At 39.6% G+C, this 17,525-nt stretch overlaps 1 protein-coding gene across 2 annotated transcripts in view; it reads right to left on the reverse strand.

The window, feature by feature from the left end:
• LOC132916364 (alkaline phosphatase-like) overlaps positions 1–17,525 on the reverse strand; it is a 261,957-nt gene that overhangs the window by 223,474 nt on the left and 20,958 nt on the right. Inside the window, exon 2 of one of the 2 annotated variants that reach the window (XM_060976283.1) lies at positions 6,587–6,837. In XM_060976283.1, the coding sequence (XP_060832266.1) occupies positions 6,587–6,837 (251 nt within the window). Of the gene's footprint in view, positions 1–6,586; positions 6,838–17,525 lie in introns of those variants that run through there. The other variant, XM_060976292.1, reaches the window with a different exon arrangement.

The raw sequence follows: 17,525 nt of genomic DNA on the forward strand, positions 1-17,525 counted from the left end.
TTTTTAAGATGGAATTTCGAATGAAACTTCTGGATTAAATTACGTTACTATATCGCGTTACGCTACCAGCTAAACAGTATAAACATAGATTATAATAGAAATAACAACGAAAATTACGCGAAAATCAACGCCACGTAATACATTTTAAGCTTGTTCCTCCATGCATCAGTTGTTGTCAAATTTGCGGTGATAATTCAAATAAAATACACTGTCAACGATATAGAATCGACTAAACGGCAAATCCAATCTCAGTTTGTATGAACGTCGATTGCATGATTCAATCGGTATTTCGGGAAAGAGACATACGCGATACAGAGTATTCCTTGATAAACTACATTCGTCGAATAATTAACTAATTATATTCGTACATTATTATCCTTTCTTCGTTGTTGGTGTGTGCTTGTGCTCGGAAACGTGTTTGAGAAGAACTTTTAATGCCTAATGCATTACCCTATAAAATAGCTGAGCTAATTCTCTTATCACCATCCCTTTTACTTTACCTTCGAGTAGGGAGTATGGTAGCTTCTTGAGTACTTTTTCACGTCTCGATCATTCTCCTTTAGTTTCAATTTCTACTTGAACGATCCCCCAAAATAAGATTAGATAAATCAAAAGTGAAAGCGTTTCTTACACAAATAATTTTGAAATGGGCAATGCAATTCTATATTCTATGTCCTAAAACTGGAATATAGTTTTAGTTTGTAACTTTTATAGAGAACGGATACGTAAATCATACGAAAAGAAGATTTTCTAGAAACTGTTTCTACATTATCGAATTCGATTCACCTTTCCTATTGCGAGAAAGACTTACATTCATACGATAATAAGACCGACTTTCGGCCGGCGTTGGAAAGTGCTTGAAATCCCGAAGGACGTAGCCGGAAAGTTTAAGCAGGACAAATGGATGTTACTACAGACAGAAGAAGAGTAGGTACGAAAGAGAAAAAGTAGCTCTTTCGAGAAATGGAAAGATAGGTTACATCTACTAATAAGCAGAAAACTTGGAACACCGTAAAACTGTTTCGGATTCTATCTCTTTCTGTTACTTTCGCCTTCTATATCGAGAAACTATTTAACACGTAACATCGAAACCAAATTGTCGTATTAAAAGAACATTTTCATACGATATTTAATACGTAACATCGAAACCAAATTGTCATATTAAAAGAACATTTTCATACGAATACATTAAAAATACAGTTAAAGATGTTTTGTTGCGAGCTATAGATACAAAGAAACTCATTTTTTATTGCACACTACTTGAATAAAAAAAGTGCGGATTATTCACGAAAAATAATAAACAACTCTATGGGTAATATTGAAGTCTTAGAGTCCTGAAGGATTGCACGAGAACTTTTTCCGATCCTGTTTATTTACGTACTAAAACGACAAAGGGCAACAAAATCCAAAGCTTTGAAGAGGAAAAAGCAATGTAAAATTACAAAACAAAATAAGAAGAAAAAGAAAGGGCAGGGAAGGAGAGAAAAGATGCAAAAGGGAGTCGCAGGAGACCTTGCAGGGGTGTTATTCCGATAAATCCTTTTCTCAAACGAAAGAAAAACGCACGTAGTTCTTTAGTTTTCTCAGTCGATCTTTTAAGATCTTCGTAATACAAAAAATTTGTTTAGCTTCTGTCCCTCGCGAACGACACTTAACGAAATATATTAGGCATAAACGTACTACATGTTTCCATTTTAGTGAAACTCTTCAATTATTCGATGAAGGGAAATCGCGTTATGAGTGTTGGAGGAACGTTCGACAGTGGTGATATTAGTAAATTTGCCAAAACATAGGGAAATGTAGTTTAGTTGGTTGTTGGAAACTGTTGCGTGAAAGGCTCGAGATCGATTGAGTAGCGTTTCCTTCTGAAACACACGGAACTTGGTTACATCAACAGGATAATAAACAACTCTTCAACTGCGGCAGTAGCGGTTTCCGAAAACGAGCAGGACTGCCATTGGAAGTTTAACTAAGTTCGATGTACATCGTCGAGGAAATAGAAGAGGATTTCCTGAAAGACCCAACGACATCCTGTACATCGGGAAGCCAATATCAAGAAATACCACGTATCTCATAACTTTTTAAATAACGTTTGATTTCTTAGAAACAAGCAAACTTGATGGGATTGATCGGCACGATTTTCCGTGTTTCTCGTATGTATATGAAAAATATCAATGTCTGTACGTAAATATTCGCAAGGCATGGGCTTCGAAATTCAACAGAAAACGATGAAAACCAATCTGAAATTAATAGAATGTAAAATATTTGCTGCGCCTTCTCTGCCCCCTTTCCGAAAATCGTCGATAATATCTTTTAGCTTCTTAAAATGCGGAGCTGTTGTTTCTTTTGTTCGTATCGATATGGAAAAATCGAGCTTCTCGTCAAGCGTTTATAAGGCGAGTATTCTATTGGCCTTGCAATTGAAAACAATGGATCTCGGCTCGATTTCAGCCGTTGAATGGCTCTCGACGAAGGATGCTCAGAAATCAGCTGTTAATTTAAAACGGGAAGGGATGTCGCGTGTGTCACGTGCAAAGGACTCGGAGTGGACGCTCGTAAAAACATCCTGAGGGATTTTCACAAAAACAGAAAGAAAAAGGATACTTTGATCGGTAGGTTGATCGATTCACCGTCCAATGTCGTCCACATCGTACGAAAGACTTTACCGAGGTAAAAGCCTGAGAACTGCTGATCTAGAGAGAATGGAGGGCCCCAAGGACTAGGAAAAAGTATCAGTAAAAGAAGGATTCCAGTCGTAAAACACAAGAGGATAAGGAGGGGACAAAAGGAATGATCACATATTATGTCTAAATGTATATACATACGACGATGTACATATAGATATATATGTATCTTTGCCTTTACATACACCGCGACTTGCTTCTTACTCTTTGCTCGAACTAGATAAATACGCATAGAGATTCAATTTCTAAATTACTAAGTCAATTATGAAAACGTCCAAAACTGGTATTTACATAGTGTACGTAGAATACTGGTGTGACAAATCTTTTAACAGATGACGTAAATTTATAATTTACTAATTCAATGAGAAACTAGTAAACACACTTTGCAATTGAAAATTGACAAATCATTTTTATAGATTCGAGTGCAAATACTTACGAGCGATACCAGTATATGTACGTAAATAAACGTATACGTAAGAGAGTTTTGACAACGTCGATCACTTTGACGACCTAACGAACCTTCTACACAGATACTAAACGCGACTAACTAGCTTCGCTAATTAAACCGGGATCCGGATATTAGGAATATTCGAATTAGACCACGATGTATCGTTATGCAAATTTTCTAAGCTGGTCTACCCCGGCAAGGCGAACCACGGATTCACTGCGGAGTTTGTCCACGCGTAGGAAGCTCGATTACGTCGCCCAGATAATAAGGAAGTCTGTAACCGATGTTGGGAGAAAGCTGGAAATCCCAATAGAGTTTGTTGGGAAGTTTCATCGAGCCAACTCGGTCTCGCCAGCGAGAACGCGCATTTTGGATGGAACGCGTAGTGGAAAGTAGTCGTACGCGTAAAGGGAGAACCGAATGCAAATTGGATTATGCGAGGCGAAATAAATGCAGCGACGTGCGAATACATGTCGAACAGGAGAATTTAGTGCGACGGAACGTGTATTATGCTCTCGTCGTGCTCGACTTTTACTACGAATTATTTGTGTCCCTGCACGCTGCTTCGCAAAAGAATTTGCAATCAGCAGATCGCGCGAAACGAATGAAAATTCAAATCCTAAATATATAAACGAAATTTCGCATGATATAAATGGAACTACGTGTTAAGGTACAATCTAAGATAGAAATAATTTGTAGCTGTTTCTCGCTATGAAGAAACGATTTTACTTAAAGGGGCGCTATTTAAATTTCGCCGCTCGTAAATGGAAAGTAACAACCGGGAGATAAGAAAGATAACGGGAATAAAAAGAAAATAAATTTGGAAATAAAGAGCGACGCGAGAAAAGAGTCTACGTTACACAACGTAACGCTAGTACCGGGACATTGAAAGAATTTTAATTATGAACATTTTATAAACGTGAATTTGAAGAATGTTCGAGATGAAATGCAACTCCTAATCATGCTTACGTAACACGCAATAACGCAAGAATCGCCTCTGGCGAGGCAGAAAGGGAGCTGCGAAATTTGCCAGCTAATTACTGTCGTCGCAGACGCTACATTTTAGAACTCAATAGTGATAAACGTAATTAAAGGGAACGTTCATAAAGGTTCGATAATTTCATAGCGTCATGGACAAACAGATTTCGAGTTACCCTTCTTAATTATTATCCCGGCTCGATTTATCTCACTCCTCTTCAGCCATCGTGCCTTCTACGTTTCTCATTTCCGGGACGGTTGTTTGAAATTGCATCCGAGTAATTATGAAGTGAAACAAGCCGAGATCACCTGTACACCTGCAATTTGTTACTTGTCCATGCAATCCGGACGATTCTAAATTGACCAACTCTTGGCCGATCTCGTTCTCAAACAGTCGTACCGTTACCCTCTGCTTCTACTCGAATATTCAAATAGTTCCTCTTGTTCCTATTCCTTGTAATTAGTTCCAGTCGAACTATACTTCGACCGGTCGCCCTTTGCACGGCGTTCAAATTCGTAATAAATGGTCGCGACACGCGGCAAACTAATACAAACACGACCTATGGAATTTCTAGATCTGGAAATATTCGAAGTAACGCGATGCGCTAACAGGATGCTCTCTGTTTCTAGACGAACAAACAGATTCTGGTCGTAATATTATTGCCGGTCTATGAGGCGGAGGACGGTGCACGGCAATTCGATGAAAGGAGTCGAGCAGGTGAACTCGACGGAATGAGAGTACAATCGGAAAAAGAAGGAAACTACGTGAAATAACGTTGATAAGCCAGCGGCGTCGGCAGATGTGGATATTGGTACTTCCCTTCGATCTTCTCGACTACAAGATGCCTGTTTACATCGAAGCGGCAATAAGACACGTTTGAATGCACCGTTGAAGCCTCTCGAGATTCCACAAGGAACGCTGTTAGAGAAATTTCCCTCAGAAATTTGCGTCTTTGACATTTATTTCGTGCAACGAGTGAATATACGATGAATAAAAGAAAGAGGGAAAATAAAAAACGAAAGGGCGAAAGTGGCCCCTCGTGGAAAACACAGCGAAAAGGAAAGGCTGAGATTAAACGATTAAGTTGATATTTAGTACTTCGTTACGTGTAGCATTATAGAACGAGCGAATTAAATGAGACCGGCTCACGCGTTCTTTTCCTTAAACTTTCACGAACCCCTCACGATTTAACGAGTTCTTGATGCCACTTGATGATTCGCGTCCGTGGAGAGAAAGATAAAACCGTGCCGGGTAAAGAATGGAAGAGCGAAGCTTCGTAATTCTCAAGGATAACCTGTAGAAGCTCTGGATCTTTTGGAAAACACAACTGTGAAAAATCCCGTTTCCAATACTGCTGTTATCAAGGTTACTATACGGAAGGAAAGCTAATAAAAACAAATGAATAACGGAGAAAGTGAAACGAATCTGAAATATGCTACTGAAATACGTTTACTCATCCCTTTGATAAATGCCGCGCTGAATGGAGGTTTGCCTGCATGCTTTACCGCGCTTTGATAGAAATCGATGCTATATTTCAATTACATTTCGCGTAAAATATTTCGACGGGCATCGAATAAATTTCGATTCGGGGATTCCATCGCATTTAATTAGAAGACAACTGGTGCGAAGATAGGAAAAAAAATAGATAGGAAAAAAATATTCTCCGAACTACACGTTACAGGGGCATATAAATCCTTCTCTCGTGAAAACAAAGGACGGTAATTTATCATAGAATAATACACGCAGTTAATAATACAATGATGGGAAATGCTGCAGTGCGTATTATAGATGCATTTGCAGCTTCAAAAGGTTAACTCTTGTTGGATAAACTGCTGTCGAAACAAATAAATAATGCTGTATCGACAATATATCGACAATGCTGAACATTGTCTTCGAAATATGCTTCGCAACAAATACAATTATTTACGTATCGAACAATTTCCGTACCGGGAATTAAAAGATGTTTAACGCGGAAAGATTTTTCGCGAGAAACGTTTCGTCGGAAGATTGAAAATTTCAAGAAAAATAAAATACATCAACCGTGTGGTGATATAGATAGCAAGGTAACACGTGCACCACGAAATATCCTTCTCCGCTAAGAACAGCATGGGCGAGCTGGCGATTCATTTCTCTGTGATCGCGAGAAGCTGAACGAATTGCAGAATGAAACAGAATGCCAGGAAATCGAGTCAGTGGGTTACATAATAAGCAAATCTGGAATCAGGAACGTTCTCTCGAACTCTTGCCTCTGTGATGGAACTAGGAACTCTCCAGAGAGAAACATTTTCTCGGCGTTCTGCATTCTTCGTTCGAGATTGAGAGCAAGAGAGGCATAGGGGAAATAGACGAAAAGAGGTAGGTTCCTCAAGTAGGGAACGGAAGAAGGGAAACACGGGAGGTAAAACGACTACGGCGATGAACGGAAAACGCAATGAAAGAAAGAGAGGTATAAAAAGATAGAAAAAGAGAACTCACCCTTGCCAGAGCGACGGCTGGAAAGCTGTCCCATGCGAGTTGCGCTTCCTCGCCCGTGTTTCCATGACGTTGACCCGAGAGGATCCTCGCAGCCGTAAGAGTGCTCATCCCCATCCCGTCGCCGACGAAGAGAACGACGCCCCGCGCCACACCACCCGGTGGCGTCGTCCCGCTGACGCTCGAACTTGCCGCCGACGCGCGAATACGGGCTTCGATCGCGCGTGTCGCTGCCTCATACCAGATCTCCCTCTCTGCGAAGAGAAATTTTTCTCGCTTGAGTAACCGCTACGGGAGCCAGCCTCACACCTATCTTAATTGAATCTATAGTCTCGAAGCGTTCCCGAGAAAATCGACCATTATTGTCGGCATTTGCCGTAAGTATTGTTCGGTTATCGTTCTTTGTTGTCGCGTGTACAGGGAGATGTTTGAGCGGCCGGTAGTGTAGGAGAAGTCTTTTGTAACGGGATATAACGTTACGTGAAAGGTTTCGAAGTGAATTGTTGCGCTCAGCCGTACGCCCTTTCCTTTTTACCGATGGCCAATAAACCTGGGCAACTATTCGACGACGATAATCGCTCAATGAACGTGAAACGACGTACGGTTTCATCTTCGTAAAACACACCAGCGACGAGACTAACACAGTTTCACCGATTTTCCTCAAATTGAAATATCCGAGTACACCAGAGCTATTTTGGGACTCGTTAATACGAAAATTCATATTCTCTCGCAAATATTTGAAGCGTATTTCCCATACACGATTCTAACTACGTACGTTTTCCCCTTGCAACTACGTATTTAACAAAGCTAGTCGATAACGCAAACTGAAATGTGGCTCGGTAATTATTATATTCCGAGGTGGATTTGCCAACACTCCAGAGGCATACCACCAGTCACGATGATGCTAATCTCTAAGTATCTCGTTCCTTGCCGGAAGGAAGCTCGGTTTCGTTGAAATTGTCATGTTGCAGATTGAGACCGCGTTTCTCTGGGACAACGACGGTTGCTGTTCGAATGTTGCCGAAGGGACCGGATATCTTAATTGAATCTGTTGGTAAAACGGGACGAGTCCAACTGTTTCCTGGGAAGTCATTTACTGCAGTTACTCTCGCAAAAAAGATCGTTGCACAGCGAAAACGAGAAGCGTACCGAGACCACGCAAACGATCTCGTGCGAGCCACAAATTTCGATACGAATAATTTACTTTGACTTTGAGTTATTTTACTTTGAGTTCGAAAGAATAAAAATGTCGACACTAATTAGAAAATAACTATTCTTGAGAAAACTCGTTGAATTTGTAAAACTGTATCTTCCTCTCTCTCTCTCTCTCTGTCCTATCCCTTTTTAATTGAAAATAAATTTCTTTCATTTATTACTAAGATCTATAAATATTTATGAGGATTATAAAACGGACATCTTGAATTTCCATCTAATCTACCGAATCTAGAGAACCAACAAAGATTGCTGCTTACTTGAAATGCCATTTCTAGATCCAGCTAAAAGGCTTTCACGCGTTCCAAATGTGTGGCGCTTTCTAAGTATACCTCGAACAATACACAGACTGTGCCAAAAATAACCGAACTTTTTGACAATAAAAAATCAGAGGAATAGTTCGGAGGAAAATGTTCTATTTTATTCAAGACGCATTGCTCCTATTAATTAATGCGTCTAATAATTGTTACGAGTCTTCTTGTGGAATTCTTTTGAGAATGTCCGGATGTCTTGAATATCGTCGTAACGTCCGTCTTCGTTGTTATTTGAAGCATTTGCGGAGACAAAAAGTAATTGCATGATGTCAAATTTGGCGAACAGAACGAGTGGTGCAACATTTTAATTCGCCATGATTGACGTCACCACTGACTTTTTCTAGTCTCAAGGGGATCGATTATTTTTGGGTGAGTCTGTGTATTATTTTTTACATGCTAATATTATTTTTTATTTAAAATCGCTATATACCTACTACGAAATATTTGGGACAGATATTTAAATGTTACAGGTACCGTCAAACGAAATGCTCCTGACGAAATCGTTAAAACATCGTGTTTAGAGAAGTTCGAACTGGCAATACGAAGTTTGGTTGACAGAGCAAGTTTGGTAAATTTGTATCCACGACGATTTCATTCGGTGTCTGGTGGTTGCATTGCCGGAAGCGCGTTAGGATGAACGACTGTTTCCTACAAACTGCACTAGTCGAAGATCCTGCCGTTACGGTTTGCCTAGAAACACATCGCCGACTAGTAGCCGCTAATGGGTAAGTTTAAGCTGTGCCGTAGCTAGCAAACTGCCATATCGTGTCGCGATATTGGCCGAACCCGTATTTCCATAAAAGCAGGATCCGATACAGGTCGTAGTGACGAAGTTAAATCCGTATCTCCCTTTGGAGACAGGTATCTGCTGTGAAGCTGTGTCAAAGAAAGAACTAATTTCATGGAAATCCACCTTAACGTTACCTATGTTAACGCTCTTTTAATGACTAGCGTAAATGGTTTCGTTTCGAAGCAGCGTTTTATATTGAAATTTTACTTATCACGTGTGTACAATTATTAGATTGTTCAAAAGGTTTCCTCCGCTTTATAAGGAAATAATAGATGCACAACAGTTTTTGTTTTATATCATTTTATCGAATTATGTACGATCCATTGTGTTCTATTGGAAATAATATAACACAAAAGATGTGCATTTATTATTTCCTTATAAAATTAAAAGAAACTTTGGGGACGATCTAATGATCTAACGCAACAATCTCTATTGACCCTTTATTATATAACTCATTTTCCTTTTTTGAAAAACTTTGCGATAATATCGCAAGGCAAATACAATAATGAATGAGAAACGAAAAAATTATTTGACCAGTCCAATGGTATGTATATGTATATTTGTTATATCGGATAAGAAATATAAAAAAGGAAAAGTGGGGTAAAACCATGCAAGTTTTCTTCCAACCAAAAGAACTACAAAATATTTCGAACAAAATCACAGTGACGCAAAATTTGAAGGTACCTGTACTATCTGTATAGATTATAACATTGTCAAATACATATCAGTTGAGGTGAAAATTTTTGATAAACACATTTGTGCGGGGATGATTAATTTAAATTTAATATAACGTCGTATTAAACGAATGAAATTTCAGGTAACGAAGTTTAATTTCTATTTTAGGACACGAGGCGCAAATAGAATCTCGGGCATCGTTGGAGATATGAATTTTGTAAATCTGCGGATCCGCGTACAGTTGAAACGGCAAAAGCGGTTTTACCGGTGTACTATGCCAACTCGTTTCGATTAATCCACCGAAAAACGAGGTAACCAAATTTATGTTTCATAAATATTATTGCAATTTTAAATATTAACGCTTAGCCACCGATTCTAATCGTCGCTTTCGAGCTCTCTTTTACGGTTACGCGCGGTTCCCTACCCTTTTATTGCAATATAATTGCCAACGAATCTCATCCATGTCTACACTCGAAATACCTTTAATCATTGCAATTAATTTTCTCGTGTATCGTTGTCAAACAATACTCGATAGCTCTTTGAATTTGTAATCGGCATTGTAGTAGAAACACAATGTCTACGCAGCAGTTCAAATTGATTGAACGTTCATGAATTACACAGATACAGTGGCATATTCACGTGTTGGCGAGGAAAAAATTGCAAACTCTATCGATGAAATATCAAACGTTGGCGAGATCGATTCGATGAAAGCGGAGACCTCAACGCAATTCGTGTCAAATATTTTAGCTGTCGATTCGCACTTCCAGCTATTCTTCTCGAACGTTAAACCCAAGCATCGCGGAGGTTTGATGCTTTCAGAGCAGAGGCAGAGATTTATGATAGTCAGGAATCAATGAAACGCACGAGTCGGACCGAAATTTATTTTCCTACGAGTTCCTGATAAATATTTGCGAGCGCGCAGATTCATACCAGTAGGGTTTGTTTGAGTCTATTCAGGATGTACGAATCGTACCCAGACATCGACTAGATATTCATAAATAAATACACCTGTCAGTGATCGACGAAACTGGCACTGTCACATAGATGTAGGCGCACGTGCGTTTGCCAGTTTACAGCTACATCGGTATAATCGAAATTTAATTACCAAGACTTCGCGTGCGCGGTCAGGTTAGTGATCTGCAGCTGTAGTTTCCCGGATGATACGCAACACTCGAGTGTTATAACGTAGATCGTTTCAGGCAATTTCGAAGCTTTCATGTTTCTAATTACAACAAAGTATGATTTTGATAACGTGAAATTGTTTAAGCCGCAGAAAACAAGAATCGTTAATCGTCTATGAAACGATAAGAAAATCATAGAAACGAAGAGACGAATGCAGTTGTGAGTTTGTAAACTTTCATAGATGGAAGTTTCGAGATAACGTGTCTGGAAGAAAAATCGTATGGTAAGATGTAGGAACACGTGATTTATCGCTGAAAGAAAGATCGAAGACATGCGAAAGCAGAGGACAGATGGTTCGCGTGATATAGGTCCGTCTGTGGTCAGACACAGGTTGCATCCAATGTAATAGACATTACATCATTCTATACGTTTCAATACTCGTTCGATACCATCTTGAAAGTTGTTTCAAGCAGGAGTTATAGAAATCGATAGACAGTTTGCGGGGACCTAATTTTACGTTTTCTACACGTGATACGATTAACATACGCTTTATCTTGAATTATAAAATATCGCAGGCTTAGTAAAAGAAAAAGATTGTAACGAGAGTATAAGTTATACAAAATTATGGAAGTTAAATTAACAGAACAACTCGACCAAACATTGAATATCGTTAAAGATTCTTGGTAAAAGGCACGGTATGATAAAAAGTACTAAAATATGAATATTCGTGTAGAGAGAGTATTTCACTTGCGAAAAAGATACAAACGGTAACTGTATAAGTATAATGGTGGAAACCTTGGGTTATTAGTAACGCGACTTAATACTGATAAGAGCTATTGAAAAATGAGAGAAAGATGAAAGGAGATCGTCAAAAGACTCCGCTGGGAACTTGAGATAACTTTGGAAAAGTACAATACTTGTCCCAAGAGAACTTCTAAGAGAGCAGATAAATGGTTTTAATAGAATGATCCCCTGGGTTAACACGTTTCTTTGAAATAAAGGCCTAATGCGAAGGTAAAATAGACGATAACGACAGAGACGAAGAAAGAAATGAATTTTTGAAAAGATTGCCCGCTATCAAAGATTAAACTTATTCCTCTCTTTTATCTCTTAACAAGCATCGAACGTAGCTTATGAAACAATTCAAATTTATATAACCTCTAAAACTTGCTCCGTAATTTGATTCGTAACGTCGAACCAAGAGTAGATTGAAAGCTTCGACCAGCTCGAAAACCAAACGTTCGACGTTTCGTTTAAACTTAAAATTACATCGAGAGAGTTCCTTCCTCTATAAAAATTTCTTAATCGCATGGCCAGACATCCTCTAACTTCATCGCGTACCTCTCAAACGTTCAAAAGCTACAAATTCGTAGTATTTTAACTTCGACACTTTCAACTGCTACGTCTCGTACGTTTCCTGCTATCCCCTTCGACGACTCCAGCTCCTACACAGTTTTACTCGTACCATCGTTCTCGTACCTTTCTCACACATCTACGTACATATATTTCTCAAGCGGTCACGTAGAAAGTACGTGACAAAAGGAACAACCAACGATACTTAATCCAATACCAGGCCAAAGTATATCGTTTTTTGCCACCTTAATGTGATTGCACTTGTGAAAGCACATCTGCACGACCAAAAAAAAAAAAAAAAAAGAAGAAATAAGCTCGGGCGATAATGCGTTGAAAGCGCGGGAAAAACTTGGCGCAACGATGTTATCTTCGTTCTTTGAGGAGCTTCGTGGAAAAACTCGCGACCAAACAACAATTTCCGGCTCCGTGGATCTCGGCACGATCATCGCGGTCCGGAAATTTCCTTGGAAGATTAACGCCGAAGAAATCCACTTTGTGGTTGATTGCCGAGATCCTTGGCTGGCTGGCATGAGTTACATCCTGGCTTATTATAGCCACACGTTGTTGCAACGCAAGCAGCTTGCGACAAGCAGCCGTAGTTTATGGTGGAGATAGTAGCCACTGTATTCTTGTCGATGCTTACCCGCAGGTGCAACCTACTTTCTTTGAGAGAAACGGAACCGGATGCGAATATCGTTATCACGGCCAGCCTTCTTTCACCGCCTTTTACGAACTGATACCCGGTTACCTGCCATTTTAATTACGCGATCAATCCGAGCTTACTGCCTCTTGTTACTATTGCTTCAAGCGAAATCGGTTTAACGGGATGAGCCCAACAGTTTCATCCGGAAGTTAGTAAAAAAAAAAAAGCCGATCGATTGGGATTATTAATCTGCATTTACGTGCTTCTTTCGTTATTATCGTCCTTAGTATTTCCTGAAGTTTCGAAGCAGATGACTGATTTTTATGACAGGCATTTGGTTCGCTGTTACAGCGAGTTAATAGGGAGAGTAAAGGACAGTAATAGGGAGAGTAAAGGATTATAAATAAAACGTTATATGGAACTAGGTCGATACCCACATAACGTACTTTGGTATGCATTCGTGTATTTCTCCGTCAATTTTTGATACGATATCTAATCTCAAGTTACGTGCAAATGGGAATTCCAGTAGGTTAAATTAATACTTCAAATTGGAGCATCGTATTTTCTACATTGGCACCGCGCTATTCCAAAGGCTCCAATTTGAACCAAGCCTTCGTGACTCGCGTTACAAGAAACCTTTCTCGTGCTAATGGTCTTATCAAGAATTCTGTCTCCCGTTAGATAATTGGTATGAGCGAAGGCCCTGAACAATCCCGCCTTTTGAGCTTCACAGTCGTGAACACAGGCTAATTAGTTAAACACTTTGCCGGCCATAATTAATACGGTCCTAATGAATATTCGCCAACGGGATCAAGTTGCGCCAACTTGCTTCCAAGTTTGCTCTGACACGAACCTGTTTCGTTCCTAGGAGATTCCTGGAAAACTTTGCGGTATCAGCTAAATAGGCTATATCATGCAGTATACGAATAGTTGCGTAATCAGACCATTTGAAATCGATAGGAAACAATACCGTCGGATAGTATCGTAAATCCTTAGGTGAATCTAATTCTTTCTCCTCGTGCGCATCCTGCCATTGATGGCATCGAAAGAGTTGCATGCAACTACATTTCCCCGACTAGCACGTAAAATATCCAACGATCGATGATAGTAATGATCACCGAAACCGATATTCTGGCCCGTTCCTATTTCCTGTCGTGCAAAGTTTTGTCTGGCATGAATCCTATTGGTCGAGACAACAGGGAAAAAAAAGAATTTATAGACCGTGATAGTATCTGAATTCGACGGCTCCGAAACGATCATGGATTCCGCCGCCGTTTATTTACTGTCGTCGCGTTATCGTTGAGAACTACATAGAACAAAACCGAGATTGGTTGCACGCAATAGTTTTATTGCACCGTCAACTTTATTATACCGCGCGCGGTTACTTTTCCAAATTAACTTTCCGCCGCGTCGGTCCATGCTCAATTATGTTCCCAGTTCCTTTTTAGCTCGTATTTCGCCTAGCCGGCGCAACCACTCTCGGTTCGAGGAAGAACCCAATCGGTAAATTTAATCCTCCAGTGCCAACAGTTCGCCTCAGTTTCCTGGTTTTATCTTTTTCTCAATGGAGTTGTTAGAGCCATGATCATCGAGGATCACGGCATACCGTGAAAATAATTTACCGAAATGAGAAACGAAGTGACGATCGAAAGGAATTTATGTGAAAATTCAAAGAGCTGGTTAAGAATGAATTCGACTTTCTAGTAGAGACTTCAACAAAATCCGATCTTCTTAGACGAAAGCTAAATATGCGCCGATTCGATGCGATAACCGTACAAGGATTGCGAAATCGTAAAATTTGAAATTCGAATTCCGAGACGGGTGGAGATTCCTAGATCTTCAGATTGGAATTTCTTGGTGCCGTAACAACAACGTGCCGTAACTCTTAAACGCACCTACTTTCGACTCGGCGCGAAATATATTCTCGCAAGATATTTAGGGAATCGGTAAAATATCCCGAAGGCATCCCACGGGGAATTTCAACCGCGAGACTTATGCGCCATTCGGCATACGAATGTAAGAATACATCTACGAATAAACCTTGCACGGGTATCGCTAACCCGCATCTCACCCGTTCTGACTTTCAATATTTCGGTAAGGATACGTATCGGGCCGATAAAAAGGAGCAAATATTAGTCGAAGAGCTTGCACCGAATCATCAAATTACCTGCTCTCGAGAACGAAACGTAAAAGAATATGCGCCTCGAAAAATGTAACAAATATACATTCCAACGTCCCACAAAGAAAATGAAAAATATCGATCTTCGATTCGTCGTCTTCGATATTACCCGCTGCAATAGTTTCGAAAATGTGAGTAGGTTTTAAAATTTCCGATTTACATCCGATTAATCAGGTTCTTCTATTCGTTGTTCTTTTTCTTCTTTCTTTATTCTTTTTTATTGAGATATGTATAATTTTGTGTGCTAGACTAGATTATCCACGTAGTAGTGACACACGTATAATGAATATGAGTGTATGGAAGTATGTACACAGCGTCTCGAAAAACAGATGAATGTAACTGTTCCATTGGCAGTGTGATATGGAAGATGGTGAGACAAAGAGAGTGCTGAGTATATCGACGAAGATCCTGGAAATCGTTTATTAAATAAATCTAAAACTATTTTAATATGAATTCTAAGTGTAACCTTAGTGTTCCTTTACTTTTATTTCGGTAATTAAGATCCATAATTCTCAACATTCTTAATTCGTTAATTCGCGTTAAAAAAGTGAAGGCGAAGCTGTAAATATACATTGAAATCAACGCAATTTTCAAACTGTATTTGCTATACATTACACATAATAGAACGCCAATAAACGTACCTATTAATTTCAGCGGATATACTTCCTTGGTTAATGAGATACAGCGAAAATTCAGAGATAGTTCGCATCGAGTAGCCTTATTGTCACCAGTTCACGTTAAAACCCTAGTTGCCATTACCTTTAGCTCTTGGTTCTGTCTACCTCGATATTTTATCTTGCAGGATAAGTGCAAAATTCCGTAGCTATCCTTTTGAGAAATTACGACGCTATCAAACACGGATTCTAATTCGCGTAAAACGCGGAATAAATATCAACGCGAATTTTCTTAAAATCGAGCGAAGCACAACGCACGGAGTATACGAAATACGCGAAATAATCATCGTTATTCAGCTTTGATCTTACTCGATGATATTATCAGTCAATAAGTAATATAAATGCAAAGAATAATTTCCTCAAAAATCATTAGAGGATTAGTAAAAAAAAAAAAAAAACGGTTGAAACCATCCTGCAATTTTGATTGTTCTGTGTCGACAAGGCATCGTATTGTTTCCTGCTACGAGCTGCTGCACGGCTGTTCTTAATTTTTTCAATGAAATCCATTCGTAATCGCGACATTGCCTACGAATGTGGCCCGCGAATTTAATTTTTGTGCCAAATGCTCGCTCGAAATGCCGCACTGTACGTCGTCTCCGTTCGATAATTAGAGAAGTGGATTTACAATGGAGACTTATGCTTGCAAACGAAAACTACGCGTCTCTCTGCTTCGGTATTCCCATTTTCCACTTAAACGGTACGCGAGCTTTCCTCTAGCTGTCGATACGAATCGTCGTGATACGGCTACTGCAACACAGATTGCCGAAATTCGGTGTATCTCAGTTGGCGTACGTTCAATTTAACAGAGTGTCACGTGTCAATTTATCCAGGATAAAATATGGTGCAGCATCCGTCGAGCTCCCGTCACCTCGACGAAGTCGATCTGCGGTATTAATATGGATGTTGTGAAAATCGTAGGCGCATAGGCAGAAGTGATTTAATTAAATTGCTTTATTCAAGATTTAGTGATCCGCCGCAAACGTTTTTTATCCATCTGTCTCGACATTTATGTTTTTACGAGTATTTCACGTTGCATTCGATTGTCATTTGATAATAATTCCTTGTCTCCTAGTTTTACGTAACTATCACTTCATTTTTCCGGGGCTGCACACACTTTTTCTCTCATTTGAGAACAAGTACCATGTTTATACCGTTTCTCTTACATATGAATTCTAATTCTCTATAATATTACGTAGCTTAGCAGTTACATGCTCATGCGAAGAGTTTACATGCGAGGAAGCATAATCATTGTAATCGTTTTTCTAAAAAGCAAATAAAGGCACGCGAAGAACATAATTTACAAACTACTCGTGGCGTACGAATTAGATGAACCACTCTATAGAAGAAAAGTGGATCATTTGTAGCACTATTATCCGTTAAACAACTTGCTGGACTCATACAATCACAAGTATAATTACAGGATATCGATCTCAAGAAATGGAAACTGCACGTGCTTTCGTGTTATAACTTAATATCGAAGCACGTCGCGTCTAGTCTCGAAAGTTAGACGTATGTAGACTCAGAGGGTGCCGTAATATTCGCACTAGAAACGTAGATACGTGTAACAGCGTTCAGTGACTGCCGCGAAGGTCCCGTTGAGATATTAATTTACGCGACCCGATTACAAGTTACATATGTTCTCGTTTCAGCATTACTGTCGGCTACGAGAATGCCGGCATACCTGTCCTCGAAATCTCTCTGCGAGAATGATGTTATTATCGCGTTACTTCAGACGCGGGGATCATTTGTATGCAAATCGATGCCTGGGAAAATCCTCGGTCCGTTTAACGCGATAATTTTCTTGGTGCGGCGCGCCAGCGTTTCGAATCTACCTCGTTTTAATCTGTTGCCCACGCTCGAAAGAAGAAGAGCGAGAAAGAGGGAAAGAAAGAGAGAAAAAGATCCATAGTAAGTACGTGTAGGACGTTCGAAAGAAAAGGGTGGAAATAGTGAAACGAGGAATGAGAGGAAAATCGTCCC

Source organism: Bombus pascuorum, chromosome 1 (assembly GCF_905332965.1).
Source record: "Bombus pascuorum chromosome 1, iyBomPasc1.1, whole genome shotgun sequence".
NCBI lineage: Eukaryota > Metazoa > Arthropoda > Insecta > Hymenoptera > Apidae > Bombus > Bombus pascuorum.